The sequence below is a fragment of the Hemiscyllium ocellatum genome, chromosome 15, assembly GCF_020745735.1.
Source record: "Hemiscyllium ocellatum isolate sHemOce1 chromosome 15, sHemOce1.pat.X.cur, whole genome shotgun sequence".
In the NCBI taxonomy this organism is placed as follows: domain Eukaryota; kingdom Metazoa; phylum Chordata; class Chondrichthyes; order Orectolobiformes; family Hemiscylliidae; genus Hemiscyllium; species Hemiscyllium ocellatum.
In genome coordinates this window covers 38,291,717-38,308,529 of record NC_083415.1, presented here as the reverse complement: position 1 = coordinate 38,308,529, position 16,813 = coordinate 38,291,717, and the positions used below count along the sequence as shown (strand labels likewise).

At 40.1% G+C, this 16,813-nt stretch overlaps 1 protein-coding gene across 1 annotated transcript in view; it reads left to right on the top strand.

Moving 5' to 3' along the window:
- LOC132822949 (zinc finger and BTB domain-containing protein 46-like) overlaps positions 1 to 16,813 on the top strand; it is a 93,529-nt gene that overhangs the window by 71,289 nt on the left and 5,427 nt on the right. The window contains exon 5 of the mRNA XM_060836386.1: positions 13,681 to 13,856. Coding sequence (XP_060692369.1) covers positions 13,681 to 13,856 — 176 coding nt within the window. The remainder of the gene's footprint in view (positions 1 to 13,680; positions 13,857 to 16,813) is intronic.

Below are 16,813 nucleotides of genomic sequence, written 5' to 3'. Positions count from 1 at the left end.
ATCACTCATTTTCTTTGGTGCACAGATAGTAACAACACACTTTTGAAACTTCATATCACAAAGCGCCTTCATTTAGCGTTAAATAAATTAGTGCACACCATTGAAGGAAATAAATGTCTGCAAGTTCAAATTAAAATAAAATTCTTGCATGTAGGGAAATACATGGTGACAACTTGCAAAATGTCCAGACTACTGAGAAGGAAGTGCTGGATGTCTTGAAACTGGTAAAGGTGGATAAATCCCCAGGACCTGATCAGGTATACCCGAGAACTCTGTGGGAAGCTAGAGAGGTGATTGCTGGGCCTCTTGCTGAGATATTTGTATCATCGATAGTCACAGGTGAGGTGCCGGAAGATTGGAGGTTGGCAAACGTGCCGCTGTTTAAGAAGGGCAGTAAAGACAAGCCAGGGAACTATAGGCCGGTGAGCCTGACCTCGGTGGGCAAGTTGTTGGTGGGAATCCTGAGGGACAGGATGTACATGTATTGGGAAAGGCAAGGACTGATTAGGGATACTCAACATGACTTTGTGCGTGGGAAATCATGTCTCATAAACTTGATTGAGTTTTTTTGAAGAAGTAACAAAGAAGGTTGATGAGGGCAGAGCAGTAGATGTGATCTATATGGACTTCAGTAAGGCGTTCGGCAAGGTTCCCCATGGGAGACTGATTAGCAAGGTTAGATCTCATGGGATACAGAGAGAACTAACAATTTGGATACAGAACTGGCTCAAAGGTAGAAGACAGAGGGTGGTGGTGGAGGGTTGTTTTTCAGACTAGAGGCCTGTGACCAGTGGAATGCCACAAGGATCAGTGCTGGGCCCTCTACTTTTTGTCATTTACATAAATGATTTGGATGTGAGCATAAGAGATACAATTAGTAAGTTTACAGATGACACCAAAATTGGAGGTGTAGTGGACAACGAAGAGGATTACCTCAGATTACAACAGGATCTTGACCAGATGGGCCAATGGGCAGATGGAGTTTAATTCAAATGAATGTGAGGTGCTGCATTTTGGGAAAGCTAATCTTAGCAGGACTTATACACTTAATGGTAAGGTCCGAGAGAGTGTTGCTGAACAAAGGGATCTTGGAGTGCAGGTTCATAGCTCCTTGAAAGTGGAGTCACAGGTAGCAAGGATAGTGAAGAAGGCGTGACTTATACACTTAATGGTAAGGTCCGAGAGAGTGTTGCTGAACAAAGGGATCTTGGAGTGCAGGTTCATAGCTCCTTGAAAGTGGAGTCACAGGTAGCAAGGATAGTGAAGAAGGCGTTTGGTATGATTTCCTTTATTGGTCAGAGTATTGAGTACAGGAGTTGGGAGGTCATGTTGCGGCTGTACAGGAAATTGGTTAGGCTACTGTTGGAATATTGCATGCAATTCTGGTGTCCTTCCTATCGGAAAGATGTTGTGAAACTTGAAAGGGTTCAGAAAAGATTTCCAAGGATGTTGCCAGGGTTGGAGGATCTGAGCTACAGGGAGAGGCTGAATAGGCTGGGGCTGTTTTCCCTGGAGCGTCAGAGGCTGAGGGGTGATCTTATAGAGGTTTACAAATTATGAGGGGCATGATAGGATAAATAGGTAAAGTCTTTTCCCTGGGGTCGAGGAGTCCAGAAATGGAGGGCATAGGTTTAGGGTGAGAGGGGAAAGATATAAAAGAGAACTAAGGGGCAATTTTTTCACACAGAATGTGGTGCATGTATGGAATGAGCTGCCAGAGGAAGTGGTGTAGGCTGGTACAATTGCAACATTTAAGAGGCATTTGGATGGGTATGTGAATAGGAAGGGTTTGGAGGGATATGGGCCGGGTGTTGGCAGGTGGGACTAGATTTGGTTGGGATATCTGGTTGGCATGGACAGGTTGGACCGAAGGGTCTGTTTCCATGCTGTACATCTCTATGGCTCTATGTGGGATTACTGGACATTAACCTTATTCTTTTCTTAATAAACTCATTCAGCTGGTACCACCAGATCTCCTTGGGTTGCTATTACACGCAGAATGTTTTTAATAGAAGGGAACAAACTCTTGTATTCTATTTTGACTGTCTCAATTTACAGCTTCATGTGCGAATTTTATGTTTGTGTAAAACTCTTCATAGAAGCATAGCCATGGCCTCATCTGGCAATATAATTTAGAGTGCATTTAGGGCACAACTTCCCAATTGCGTCTGAAACCCCATAGACTATATTAGACCAAGTGATGCATGCGGTAGGCAAGCATATGTTTACGTTTGTTTTCATTGAATGGTTGTTCCTAGAATAGGTCACTAGTCTGTCACCGATATAAAATAGAAATTTCTGGAAAACTTATCAGGGTGTCTCAGCATCTGTAAAGAGAAAGCAGAGTTTGCATTCTGGATCCAGTGACCCTTTTGAACTCTCTATGTTCACGGACTAAATTCATAAATCATTCCTACAAACTTGTTGCAATTTATTTGTTAAATCAGCTTAACTGTGGTTTTCTTTTTTTAAAAAAATCTTATTCCCTCTGTGTTTATCCAAAAATCTTTTTCTGGTTGCTGCCTCCTTCCTTCTCAATCTTCCTAAACTTAATTTTTTTTCTTCAGTCTATGCTTATAACTGGATCACAAGTACGCTTTTTTAACGATATATTGCAAGAAATATCATTTGTCTCAGCTGTATTTTCATGGCTTGTTTATTGGTCCTTTCATGACCCACACCTTCCTCTGTTCCATTAGTGGTTTATAAATGCCATCAACTTGCTTTAAGCAAATGGTTGAAAGTTCAGACTGGATTTTCTCGCACGTTCACATGGTAACAGTAATATAGTACTATCGAATATGAAGGGTAACTTGAACTTTTAATTTCTTCCATGGGATACGTGGCATTTGTGCCCATTACTAATTGCCCTTGAAGGTAACTGTGAGCCACCATATCGAACCATTATGGTGTGTCTGCACTTTCACAGTGCTATTTTTGAAAAGGTGTTCTTTGATTTGGAGCCAGTGACAATGAAGGATCAGCAAAATTGTTCTAAATTAGGCTGGGGACTGGCTTGCACAGGAACCTGCAGGTGGAGGTGTTCCCATATGGCTGTTGCCCTTCTAGCTTGCAGAAGCTGCAGACTTGGAAGATGCTGTCAAAAGATGTTTGGCAAGTAGCTTCTTCATACCTTACTGGAAATTAATGTTTAAGATGGCGGATTGGGTGCCAATCAAATGGATTGCCTTGGCGTGAGTAGTGTTGAGTGTCTTATGTTGGTGGAGCCTTGTAGATGGTGCTAGGTTTTGGCCTTGGAGGAGGTGAGTTACTTGCCTCAACTTCCCATCTCTACCTGCTCTTGTACTCATGATATTCATCTAGCTGTTCAATACAATTAATTCCCAGGTTGTTGATGCACAGCTGATAACATGGCTTAATATCAAGGATACATTGTTAGATTCTCTCTTAGTGGAGATGGCACTTATTTGGCCTGCATATTAATTGCTACTTATCAACACAAACCTGGATGTTCTCCAGGTCTTGTTGCATGTAGAAGCAGAGAATTTTAGTATTTGAGGAGTTATGAATGGTACTGAATGTTGTGCAACCATTGTGAAGTAGTTGACAATGGTCTAGACTAAGGTACTACCCTGAAGAACTGCAGTGATGTTCTTGAGCAGCGATGATAGATCTCCAATAAACAGCCAAAATCAGTTCATGGACTATAAAAGAGCAAGTAACAAATGGTAGGTGTGTTTTTGTTGTTTTTGCATTAGAGAAAAATGCTTTGCATTCTTGGTCAAAAAAGGAGATTAAGAATGTTCTGTTTGTCAACAATTCCAGTCGAGGGTGGTTATTTCAAATTGGAGAACTCAATGTTGGAATGGGAATGGAAAGGGGAATTAAAATCGGTGGTGAGTGGGAGTTCCAGTCGGTTCCTGCTTCCAGGTGAGACTCTCTTCTAACCTCGTTTACTGCACTAGGTGCTCCCGATTGGTCTTCTCTACATCGTGGAGATCAAATGTAAATTTCGGGAACAGTTCTCTGAGCATCTCAGCCAGGTCCGCAGGGGCTGACCGGACCTCCTAGTCACCATCCATTATAATTCCCATTCCCACTCTCTTTCTGACATGACCGTCCTTGGGCGCCTCCATTGCCAGAACGAACTAAACAGCATATTAGAGGAACAACAACTCATCTTCTGCTTTGGAAGCCTACAGCCTGATGGACTCAACACTTGAGTTCTCCAATTTCAAACGATCTTCCCTTCCCTTCCCCTGACTCCCTTCCCAGCCCCTGTCCCTTCCTTCCACTTGTCCCAGACACCTACCAGATTCATTCCTCCCATTGATCAACCAGGTCATATCCTATGCCTGTCCCCACTTCACCCTGCACGCAGCCCCAACCCCCTTTATCTGCAACTACCCGTACACCCACTCCCAGTTCTGGAAAAGGGTTACACCCAAAATGTCGATTCCTGAGGCTTGCTGTGCCTCCTTGTCTACCTAAGTATTAGCAGGTGGCAGCATCTCCAAATGATACGTGATGTTATGTGATCATCATTCCACCAAATAGTGATTATTCAAAATTTGTTACAGGTAGTTCTGGAATACGCATGCTTTGGCAGTGAGATTTGCCTGTAATGTTGCTGAAGTATTGGGGGACAATATTTTCGAGAACACTTACCTCTGTTCACAATTACACGAATCCAGCAGGGCTCCGTTTGTGCATTGCATTCTTTCACAAATTTATTCTGTTCTGTCAGTTTTCTGTGAGAGTTGCAGCTTAAATGAAGTCAAATTCAGTAAATCAGTATGTTTTGCATCCTGTATTTCAACACTTGGTTGAAGAAATATAAAGGCATTTGCTCTTTTCAAAATACCCCACTAAGAAGTGGATTATTAGTGAAAAGCTGCACTCTGACCATATGCTTTGTTTCCACTACTTTTTTCCTTGTTTAGAGCAATTTTGGGCTGGTTCCTGGTTGGAAAGTAATGTGATGTTCATGATGCATGTCACCACAAGAAGCAAGATTTGTTTTTGGGGCGGTCGTGTTGAGATAGCTGAGAGTTCTGACTACTACAATTTGCAGATTGATTTTTGCCAGTTTTGTTGTTTTCGTTGCACAAACAGCTCCCCAAATGTTCAGTCTCCTTTTTACGTGTCATCAATTGTTAGAGATTTTGAATGCATAAAGGATGTGATTTTCTTTCCCTCTCTCTTAGTCTAACCTTCCTTTAATTCATTTCATAGTTTTTTTGGTATCTGACTTGACTCTTAATTCATCCTGTTGTGTCATTGTCATTTTGTTTTCTTTGATTCATAACTGTCAATTTAAAGGAGATATTTTGGATCACACCATTTACTTAGCTCACAGATGTTCCATTTCACGCACCTTGCCAGTATAAGCTTGCACTTGATGATGCCATAATTTCCAAGCTCTGGCAAAAATGCCATCTGCTGTTTTGCAAAATGAATTGTCTCATTCTCAGAAGGAAAATGAGTACTTTGGTGTTAGGTTTTATTTGCAAGTTGCTAACTTCTGTTGCTCACGTAACCATTGAAAAAGGCCAGTGCTTGCTGTGGTGCATTTGTATACAAGTTGGATAGTCGTAGAATTTTAAAAGTACTCTTTGATTCAAGATTCAAGTCTATTTTGATCAAGCCATAGAAATTGTCTAGAGATTAAGCAATGGACCGACAGGAATAGTGGTCCTTAACAAAGTTGAACATACTTTTCATGCAACAGTAGTGTGCATGTCTTTTTAATTGATAGTTACTGATTTTTATAGGTGAATTGAAATTCTATCCAATCAATTTTGGAGTGTCATTCAAAGTTTTTTCCAATCTAAAACTGTTCCAAATTTGCCTTTGACTAATACTTTAATTTATGGACACCATTTCAAATTTAAAATGTCCTTGGTGGACATATTCAAACTACTGTGTGTACACAGATACCAAAAAGACTCTGGTTCATCCAGCATCGCCACTAACACAGATGAAGTTAAAAGTCACACAACACCAGGTTATAGTCCAACAGGTTTAATTGGAATTAAACCTGTTGGACTATAACCTGGTGTTGTGTGATTTTTAACTTTGTACACCCCAATCCAACACCGGCATCTCCAAATCATGAACACAGATGAAGACTGCCTATGGGTGGTTCAACATGAACTCCCTCCGAGAATAGACTACCTGTGAACTCTTCCAGCAAACCCTGCATTCCAAACTTGTCACCTTCCCCATTGCTGGTGCATTTAGTCTACCCGTCTGCTTTGGCCTCAAAAATGGCATTCATTTTAACCTGTGCTAAATTACTGGGCTTCAAAGTCACTGTCACCAGGGGTGGTTTAATCAAAACAACACTGCGACTAACTAAGTGAATAAAGCAGAAGAAAGCTGCTTTCTGTCTTTGGCAATCCAAAAACAGTTTGTTTCATAAATGTCCCACTGGCAATCCAAGGCTGAAGACAGAATGTGATCTGAGAGGTCCAGCACATTTGGTGGCACGTGAAAGCCAAGAAGATCCATGTATATGGCAACAAGCATGATTTTAAGAAGCTTTCTCCAGACTTCATGAAAGCAATGATGCTTTGTTTCAGATTGGCCCCATGTCAGTGTTCACAGCTGACTGGTCTGCCTTACTCTCTGACTGACTCCATCAGGATCAGGTCGAAAGAACACATTGGGGCTCTTCTCAATTATGATAATCTTGGATCCTGCTCTGTAGTTTGGAGGCCAGCATACAGTGAATGCATCCTTAACAGAACTTGGGCCCTGGATGAAGTTGTCAAACCACTTTAAAAAGCCAAACCACGTAATCCCAGGAATACATGCACTGTGAAGACTTGATTGTGTAGACCTTATATTTTTCTGAGAATTGAACCTCCCAGGAGATTTAAGCAATACCAACATTTTATTAATCTTGAAAAGTAAGCTAACTTAAATACAACTACCACGAGCTACAAATCTATACTCCATTGCAGGTAAGATTGTTGCTGTAGCACCACTAGAACACCTACTTTCACTTACATAACGTTTTTTGCTGGAATCCCTGTGTAAGTTCAGAGCATTATGGAACCCTGAGATGTAATTCTTACAATTTAGCAGATCCAAGGGCAAAACTGTGAGCAAAAATAGAGTCTCTCTACGGCTTTCCGTAATCTGTTGAAGACTTGTGCCTTCGTTATTCGGAAGCTGTCTAGAAGGTCCTGGCCGTCGGTTGACAGGAATACATCAGATTGTGTAGCCGGTTCATGACTGCCACTGTCTTGGTAGTGGATTGGAATTTGACTTTTTTCAGGAGAACTGGTGTCAAACCAAAGATGTCTGCTTATCCCTTGTCTCCATCTTTGTAGTGACCATCCTGGATGGTGAAGGGTGCCTTTTAACTGGAGGCCTGAATTCAGTGCAGGTTGGATGAAAGGTATTCAACCTGAGAAGGCTATTGGCATTCCTTGACCTGTTACAAGAAACCTATCAAGCTATACAAAGAACAAAAGAGGAGAACAAAGAACAGTACAGCATGGGAATAGGCCCTTTGGTCCATAAAGTCTGAACTGACGCATGACACCTCTCTAAGCTTAAAAAACCTTTTGTCTCCATGCAGTGCGTATCCCTCCATTCTCTGCCTTTTCATGTGTCTGTCGGGATGCCTATAAAACATTGCCAATGTACCTACTTCTATCACCACCCCGGCAACACATCCAGGCACTTACCATCTTCTCATTTATCTTTCAACTTTTTCCCCTTTTGCTTTAAATGCATGTCTCACAGTAATTGGCATTTGCATCCCAGGAGAAACAGTCGGACTACCCATTCAGTACTATATCTGAAGGCCAATAAGATGAATGTTATCCTCTTATCAAAACCCAGGCTTGCACAAAATATCCTGACCCTCTAACTTCCTTGCATTATGGTTACGATCACTCCTGGAGGTGGTCGCAAACTTGAGCTATCTTGATGGCCATACATCTGAGTCAGCAGCCATAAACTAGAGATATGACACAAGATCTTGGTGCATGAGCTTCTCCTTTTGGGAAGCTTCTCAGATGTGCTTCACCAAGAAAAGACACCATGATTGCAGTCTCCAGTCATCTTCCTGACAGCTCCCATTGGCTGCAAAAGTTAGGTGATTTATCGCTGACTGAGAAAGCTTAACATACTGCCAATGTTGACCAGGGAAGATTCTATGCATCATCATCAAGATGATCACTAAACAAATATCTTAGCATCCTCCAGGAAACCAGAGTCCTGAACATAGACGTGATCGGTCTCTAACAGTAACTGTATCAGTCAGGTCAGTGCATCAGGATGCTGAGCACTTATCTTTAGAAAGGCTCTTTGTTCCCAATTTGTGACTGGTCTTGGTATGTTTTCAAGATACCCTGAAAGCTTGCTTGAAGAACACTAGCCTTGACCCCAACAGCTTAGGAAGAGTGTACACTGAACTATTCACAATAATTTACCACTTCAATGATAGAGGCTAAATGTGCAACCTGAGTGAGCCTGGACTGATCAGCAGTCTAACTTATAACTTACTGCTGATATGGAATATGGGCTTTGGATTATTAACTTTGAATGCTGTTTCTTCTTCAGCCGTGTACCATCTGTTTTCTGTCTGTCTTGACTTCATTCTATTTGTGATTCTTTTGTCACAAAACTGTCTTGCACATTACATGTCACTCTTGATTTTTCAGATTTAATGTGGGAATTGCAAAAGATGAATTGATTCTTTTTTGTTTATGTTGGAATTATAAAATAGTTAATTCAATCACTTAGTGACCAACTCTCTTTAAAGTGCAGTCGCATTGTACATTTTCTTGATCTGTCTTGTTTTCCATCAAACATAATGAAAGGTGTATTATGTGTATTTTGGGTTTTAAAGTTGAGGCAGATAGATATTTGGTCAGTTCTGACAAGATAATTTTTGTATGAGTAGGTCAGAAATTCATTTGCAACAGTCATTTAAGACAGTTGGTTCCAGGAAGGCACGTATTTCAGTCAAGAGCCCAGCAGAACTCCTGTAGTATCCACGTACCCATTACTTTTTGTTTTGGAACTCCATTCATGATGGATAGCAGGTTTTCCCAGCAGGGAAAATCAGTCACCCAAATCAAGGTGTTTAGTTTGTGAAGTTTCCAGCCAGGACAGTTTGAATAGAAATATTCAGTTATTAGAATTGAAAAAGTTTAGGCCATCAGAATTGGGCCATCAACTTCAACTTCAGAAAGGAACCAAAAAAACTGACTCTGAAGTCAAAGGAAAATAAGCCTGCAAGAGTAAAAATTGAGGAGATATGAGTGATATTTATAAAATTGGGTGTCTAAAAGGTTAGTGTTGGGAAACGGACTTATTTTGTTAATGGTATTAAGATCTTTCTAACTGCCTGATTAGCATAATAGTTTTGTGTGTGACTCATTACCACAGGAATAACTGCAAAAATTAAACATATGATCTTTTACTCTGGGATCTGACTTGTCCAGTATTACCATCAGCTGAGATCTTAACAAATGATTTCAGGGTTGAAGCATCTGGTACAAAAGCATCTTCCAATTTCACTGTTCCTAAAGCAACTAATAGGATTAATGTGCTGCGACAGGTAGTTTTGTTTTCCAACAATGAAATTTAACACATCTTTGCAACAGTCATTGTTACATTTATTACAGATGTAACAACGTTTGCATTTGTTGAGCCAGTATACACATTGGGACCAAGGTAGTGTGGACTTTGAGGAAGCCAAAATCCTGCAATATCAAGGATATTGAATTTTGGCTTTGATTCTAATTGAGAAATAAACTGTATGGTTGTATTTAAAGAGTCTTTCAAGAGCTTTTAAAATTTTCTCCTGCAATAAAACTCATTGTGTATTATCATTTTTTGACGAGTTCATCTCCTTCAAGTTGTGTGATTGGAGTCAGTACTTGTGACATTTGTCTGTTATGTTTGCTTTTTTTTTCAACTGTGTACCTACTCCTTCCACTTTTACCTCACTACTCCTTCATGTTGGCTTCAATATCTAGATGAATCTGTTATTTACCCGTCTATCCACCCAGTCCTGGGTGCACAACCATCCATGACACATCACATTCTGCATATTCCGAAGTTTCTGTGAATCGGAACAGAATTTCTCAATCATAATGAACGCTTTGGGCAGCTTGTTATCTATGTTTTCTCCTGCAGTCAAAATTAAACATGTAAATGACACCTAATGCTTAACTTATTAATTATGTCCTTTAGAACTTGAGCATGGTATTACAATTGTCTATAAGGTTTAAATCTTCCTAACACAGTATCTACTATGTAAGTATCGGGCGGCACAGTGGCTCAATGGTTAGCACTGCTGCCTCACTGCACCGGGGTCCCAGATTCAATTCCAGTCTCGATTCCTAGACCGTCTGAGTGGAGTTTGCACATTCTCCCTGTGTCTGTGTGGGTTTCCTCCGGGTGCTCCAGTTTCCTCCCACAGTCCAAAGATGTGCTGGTCAGGTGAATTAGCCGTGCTAAATTGCCACATAGTGTTAGGTGCATTAGTCCAGAGGGAAATGGGTCTGGGTAGGTGGGTCGGTGTGGACTTGTTGGGCCAAAGGGCCTGTTTCCACACTGCAGGGAATCTAATCTAATACAAATCTAATCTCGTTATTTTCTAGCTTGCATTCATGTTACTTGAAGGTGCCCTTGTCAGAATACAAAATCATTTTCATGTGCTAATGCACACCATTTGAGAGTACCACAACTAGTACAAATCTTCTGGTGTAATTATTCTTTCCAATGCTGTCAGGTTATCTTCATATCTCTCTTGTTTTGAACTGATTAAATTCTTCAAAATTCCACTTCATTCACTGAAATTGCTACTTTCAACCTTTGAATGGACTGTTATACATTATGTGATATGCATCTGGCTCTGTTGGCAGTACTGCTTCCTAATTCTTGGACCTCAGTAAATGCTGATACCTAGTTGCAGTCCTTCTCTTATTTTTAACTAACCTGATCAGATGTGCATTGACACACCTCTGGGTAGGTGCGATCTGAATCTCTGACTTCTGATGTACAGATGGTGACACTAAGGTTGTATCTCAAGACATCCTGGGTGCAATCTTTTGATGAGAAGTTAAAATTGCCTGCCTTTTAATTGGTTTTTTTGGATTTTATGAAAATTCTTCCCTCAGCCCAATAAATAAAACAAACTGGCCATCTCATTTGCTGTATGTGGAATCTTTAATTTGCATAAATTGATTGCTGTTTATGTTTGCACAATATAGCTTGTGTCTAATGAAGAAAATGCAATACTATGTGAAATATAGCCTGACGTTTTTTGTCCTTGATGCAAGATCGCCTGTTCACTTTTTTTTGTTCATGAGCGTTTTAAGTTTAGGAGTCTTAAGTGATTGTACCTTGTCTAGACTTAAAGCTAATTGGTTTCATGCAGTTCAACAGGAAATGACTTTTCTGTATTCTCCGAGAGAACCCAAACACCTCAGAATCTGTTCCGCACAATGCTTGATTTTAAATGTTGACACTGAACTGTCATTTTAACAATATATTGCATAACGATTTAAGAAATCTTTTCACACAGTTCAGTAGCACTGACTGACTATGCAAAGTTTGTTTAAGTTATTAACTTGTCCAGATAGGTTGATCTAAAAGTGTATTCAAGCAGGTGGTACTCGAATCCAGGCCTTTGATTCAGAGATAAGGACATTGCCACTGCCACAAGATCCATTTTACTAGCAACTTTTGAGGGATGGTTTGTCCAAATAATATGAATTGCTTCAACCTTCTTTTCAGTTTTGGCTGATATCCATCAATGCCACTGTGGACTTCCCTACTGACTCTGCTTTCCGACCTTCATTTTGAGTTGAATGCTCTGGGTTGCCTCCTCAAGTGTTTGGGAAGAATAGCCCATATATGCTGTGATTTTGTTTTATCGCTTGTTTCTGATTTAAATACTTCTGTTAATGTTATTCATGGGAAAGAAAAGTTGCATTTTATGTCAGAGTTTGTCCTCATTTCCTCCTATCATTCTGTCTCTCTCACTGTCCCCAAAAGCAAAAGATTTTAAAAAAATTTTGAGTTGAAGCAATCGTAGCTTCTCGTGTTTTGTGGATTATTTCTGTGCTTCTAGCTTTCATATGAAACAGGTGCTCAATGTGAAATGTAGTTGGATTGTTGATTTTTGTTCTGTTTCTGTTAGGGGAGTCATTCGTATCAAAACAGCCACTAGAAATTGTACTGACTATTTTTTTTGTGTATTTGTTGAGGAACTGCATATCATTGCCAGTTCCAAAGTCCTCAGATTTTATTGTTCAAATAAGGAGCTTTCTCTTTTTTAGGAATTGGAGTTTTCAATGTAAATTCTCTACCTGTAGTAAAGCAGTAGTTTGTTAAAAGTTGAAGTAGAAGGGTTGCTGTGAAAATAAATGAACATCCACCATAATCGAATGATGGAACAGGCTCTTGGGGCCAAATAGCCTTCTCCTATTCCTATTTGTTATGGTCTTATTGAGCGAGTGTGAGGCAATCAGAGAGAAGATGGCGGCACTTAAGCTCGCAGAGTGGAGAATGACATTGACCTTTCTTCTATAGATTGCCTTCAATAGACATTCTGGTATAACACAGTTGACGAGTTGTGGGCATTGTTTGGATTACACAACCTTACTGCTGAAGGGGTATAGCGACCTTCTACAGCGCAATTTTCTGTAGCAGTTTTCCAAAGCACAATGGTTGCAGAGGAATGTAATTGTCACATTATAGTAGAACAAGCTGTATAGTAAAATTCTCCATATTCTCATAAATAGATCAAATTCCTTCTAATTTCAACACATCCTAGAGTGCTGCGTGCTGCGATTGTCACCTTATTTAAATGAAGATGTAAATGAATTGGGACTGTTCAGAAAAGGCTTGCTAAACTGACAATTGAAATAGATGAGTTGTCTTACTAGAAAAGGTTAGACAATTTCAGCATGGATGAGTTGGACTCGAGGGTTTGTTTCCATGTTGTATAATTCTATGTTATGAGTGTAATTGAAAGTATAATTTTGCTTTAGAGTCATGGAGATATACAGCATGGAAACAAACCCACCGGTCCAACTCTTCCAAGTGGACCAGATATCCTAAATTAATCTAGTCCTGTTTGCTAGCATTTGGCTCTTATGCTTCGAATTCCTTTCTATCATATGCCTTTTAAATATTGTAATTGTACCAGCTTCCACCACTTCCTCTGGCAACTCATTTCATACACGCACCACCTTCTGTGCAAAAAAGTTGCCCCTTAGTTTCCTTTAAATCTTACCTCTCACCTTAAATCTATGTCTTCTAGTTTTGGACTCCCTAAGGCCAGGGAAAAGACCTTTGTCCATTTATGCTATCCGTGCTACTCATGATTTTATAAACCTCTGTCAGGTCACCCCTTAGCCTCTGACACTCCAGGGAAAATAGCCCCAGCCGATTCAGCCTCTCCCTGTAGCTAAAACCCTTTGATCAACATCCTCGTACATTTTTTCTCAACCCTTTCGAGTTTCACAACATTTTTCCCTGTAGGAAGGAGACCAGAATTTCATACAATAACCGTTGTTTTCGTTTGATGGTGCCTACTTAGTAGAATCTATGAATTACCCATACTTAAAAGAAAGAAGCAAAGTAATATTCTAATAAAAAACAAAAGTTTTGTGTAATATTCTAAGAATATTTGTTGAAAATGAATCCACATTAAATGAATTTTTTCTTCACATTTTACAGTTAACGAATTTACCGTGATACGAAAGAAGTTCAAATGTCCGTACTGCAGCTTCTCTGCTATGCATCAGTGTATCCTGAAAAGGCATATGCGCTCCCACACAGGTGAAAGGCCGTATCCTTGTGAAATTTGTGGTAAGAAGTTTACACGGCGGGAACATATGAAAAGGCACACGTTGGTAAGCATTGTTCTTGTTTATGGGTACAGGTCGTTCTGCTATAACGCGTGTTTCGTCAGCATGAATTGGCTATAGTGCAATTGATGAATTATGCTTACATCCGCTACGCCGATTCTTCCAATGCTCTGATGCTGCCTGGCTTGCTGTGCTTTTCCATCACTACACTCTCGACTCGGATCTCCAGCATTCGCCATCCTCACTTTCTCCTTCGAATTGTGCAAACTGTTTGGGTAATGTGAACTTTCTACTGAATTGGTATTGCGATCTTCTGTTAGTGATCCTCTATAGTGCAATTTTCGATAACCCGAGATTGCAGACGAACACAAGTGTTGCGTTCTAGCAGAGTGACCTGTACTGAAATTGTGCAGTGCAGATTGTATAATTATGTTTTAAAAGTAGTTTCAACATTATTTGGATGTGTTAGAAGAACATAAATGTGTCCACAGGCTTGTTTGAAATATTTTGGTATTTTTGAATTAATGAAATGACAAAACTAGTAATTATTAAAGGAAATAGGTGCAATGCCTAAACGTTCAGCATTACTTGCATTGATCAAGACTAGACTATCAAACATTAAATGCAGCATCCACTTCATTGAAATTTTTATCTTTGGCATTTTTCTTAAAATGTGCAGATTAATTTTTGTATCTGGCAAAGTTGTTTATGGTTAAATTTACACACACTCAGGTGTTGCACTCTTTCGCTTCATTTAAGCATTGTTTTGGACCTTGGAAGTGTTTGAGATATCATTTAAGAATAGTGAGTTCAAGTTACTTGTTAAACCTGCCACTTAGACTAGATAACTCAGTCATATTTTAGATTAGATTACTTAGTGTGGAAACAGGCCCTTCAGCCCAACAAGTCCACATCGACCCGCCGAAGCGCAACCCACCCAGACCCATTCCTCTACATTTACCCCTTCACCTAACACTACGGGCAATTTAGCATGGCCAATTCACCTAACCTGAACATTTTTGGACTGTGGGGGGGAAACCGGAGCACCTGGAGGAAACCCACGCAGACACAGGGAGAATGTGCAAACTCCACACAGTCAGTCACTCGCCTGAGGCAGGAATTGAACCTGGGTCTCTGGCGCTGTGAGGCAGCAGTGCTAACCACTTTGCCACCGTGCCGCCCCTTGACGCCCCTTGTGCCTCTGTGCGGCCCGATGTACAGCATGGAAACAGACCCTTCGGTCCAACTTGTCTATGCCAACCAGATATCCTAAATTAATCTAGCACTTGGCCCATATCCCTCCAAACCTTTCCTATTCATATACCCATCCAGATGCCTTTTAAATGTTGCAATTGTACCACCCTCCACCACTTCCTCTGGCAGTTCATTCCATACACACATCAACCTCTGCATGTATAAACTTTGTAAGGTCACCCCAAAGCCCCTGACACTCCAGGGAAAATGGCCCCAGCCTATTCAGCCTCTCCCTATAGCTTAAGCCCTCCAACTCTATATTTAAGAAGGTAAAATCAATTGCCTTAGTCAATGATGTAACAGTCTACGATTCATGATAAAATGTGTGAATTAAGTTGGGCCTCAAATTAAAATTCAAGCTGGCACCTGTGTGGGGGGAATTAAACTAATTGTTACTGTTTTGTCGTTTACTTTTGGATCAATACTTCTGTTTCATTCTGTCATGGGCTATGAATGAAGTCAGCATTCATTGCCTATCCCTAATTGTCATTGAGGTAGTAGCTTTCTGAAGCACTGTAGTCCTTGTATGTAGAAAAGCTCAGTGCTGTTAGCAAGAGAATTTGATAATTTTGATCAAATAACTATGAAGGAAAATCAATATAATTCCTGTTGGGGTCATGTGTCCTTTGAGAAGAACTTTGAGGTGGTGATGTTTTGTCTCCTTTGTCCTTTTAGTTGGTAAAGGTTGAGAGTTTGGAGGGGGCTATCAAAGAGTTTGGTGAATTGTGAGAATGCATTGCTGCTCCTGTGTCAGAGGGAACCCTTAGATTAGTGAACATTTGTGTTGATCAAGTACCCAGTCAGTTTTTCTCCTGGATTGTAACAAATATCTTGAGTATCATTGGAATTTCATGTGTCTAAGCAAATTTGGAGTGTTCCAAAACACTCCTAACTTGTGCCTAATAGATGTTAGGCAATGAAGAGTCAGGACATGAAGTACACACCTCAGAATTCCCAACCTCTGACCTGTTCTTGTAACAAGTCCAGTTGGTCCTGTTGTGTTTCTGGTCAACAGTTTCACTCTAGGATATTGGTGGGAAATCAGTATAGTAATGTCCTGTATGACCTGTCATAAAGGTGGGAGGAAGTTTAGGATAGATTAGGAATTGAATGTGTTATCTTAGCGGATAGTATATATCTACAGTTTTGGCATATGGTTTCATGCAATGACCAAGACTTGCATCAAATAAAAACCAATCTTATAAATATTTTCTTTTCTTTGGTGTCCATTGCTACAAAAGTTAGTAATCCTTGCATGCTGTTATTTTAAAATGTAACCAAAACCTGTTGAACAGCTTACATCAATTAGAGTGAATAAATGAGCCTAATGTGAAAGGCAAATCAAGGAATGGATCATCTAAAAAAAAATTGAGGATTATAAAATCGAAATGCTTTTCACGTAACTCTCTTTCCCATCTGGTAAAATCACCTGAAAATAAAGTTACCATAGTCTTAGAGGACCATTTGGGCTGCTCTCTCATTACACTATGATAACTGGTAGATTACTATGCCTCAGATGAAGGGAGAGGAAGATGGGATCTTTATGGTAACCTCAGCCAATGCAGAAATTGGATTGTAATGTTAGCGTCATTCTGCATTACCATCCAGCTTACTGACTCCTGCCTGAGAGTAGAACACAATTGGTTGCTCTGTACCAAAAGCCTGTCTTAAATAACCCTATAGATGTAGCCATCTTGAATAGATTTGATAAAGTAAATTACATTTCTCACATAGTGATTAATGCCATT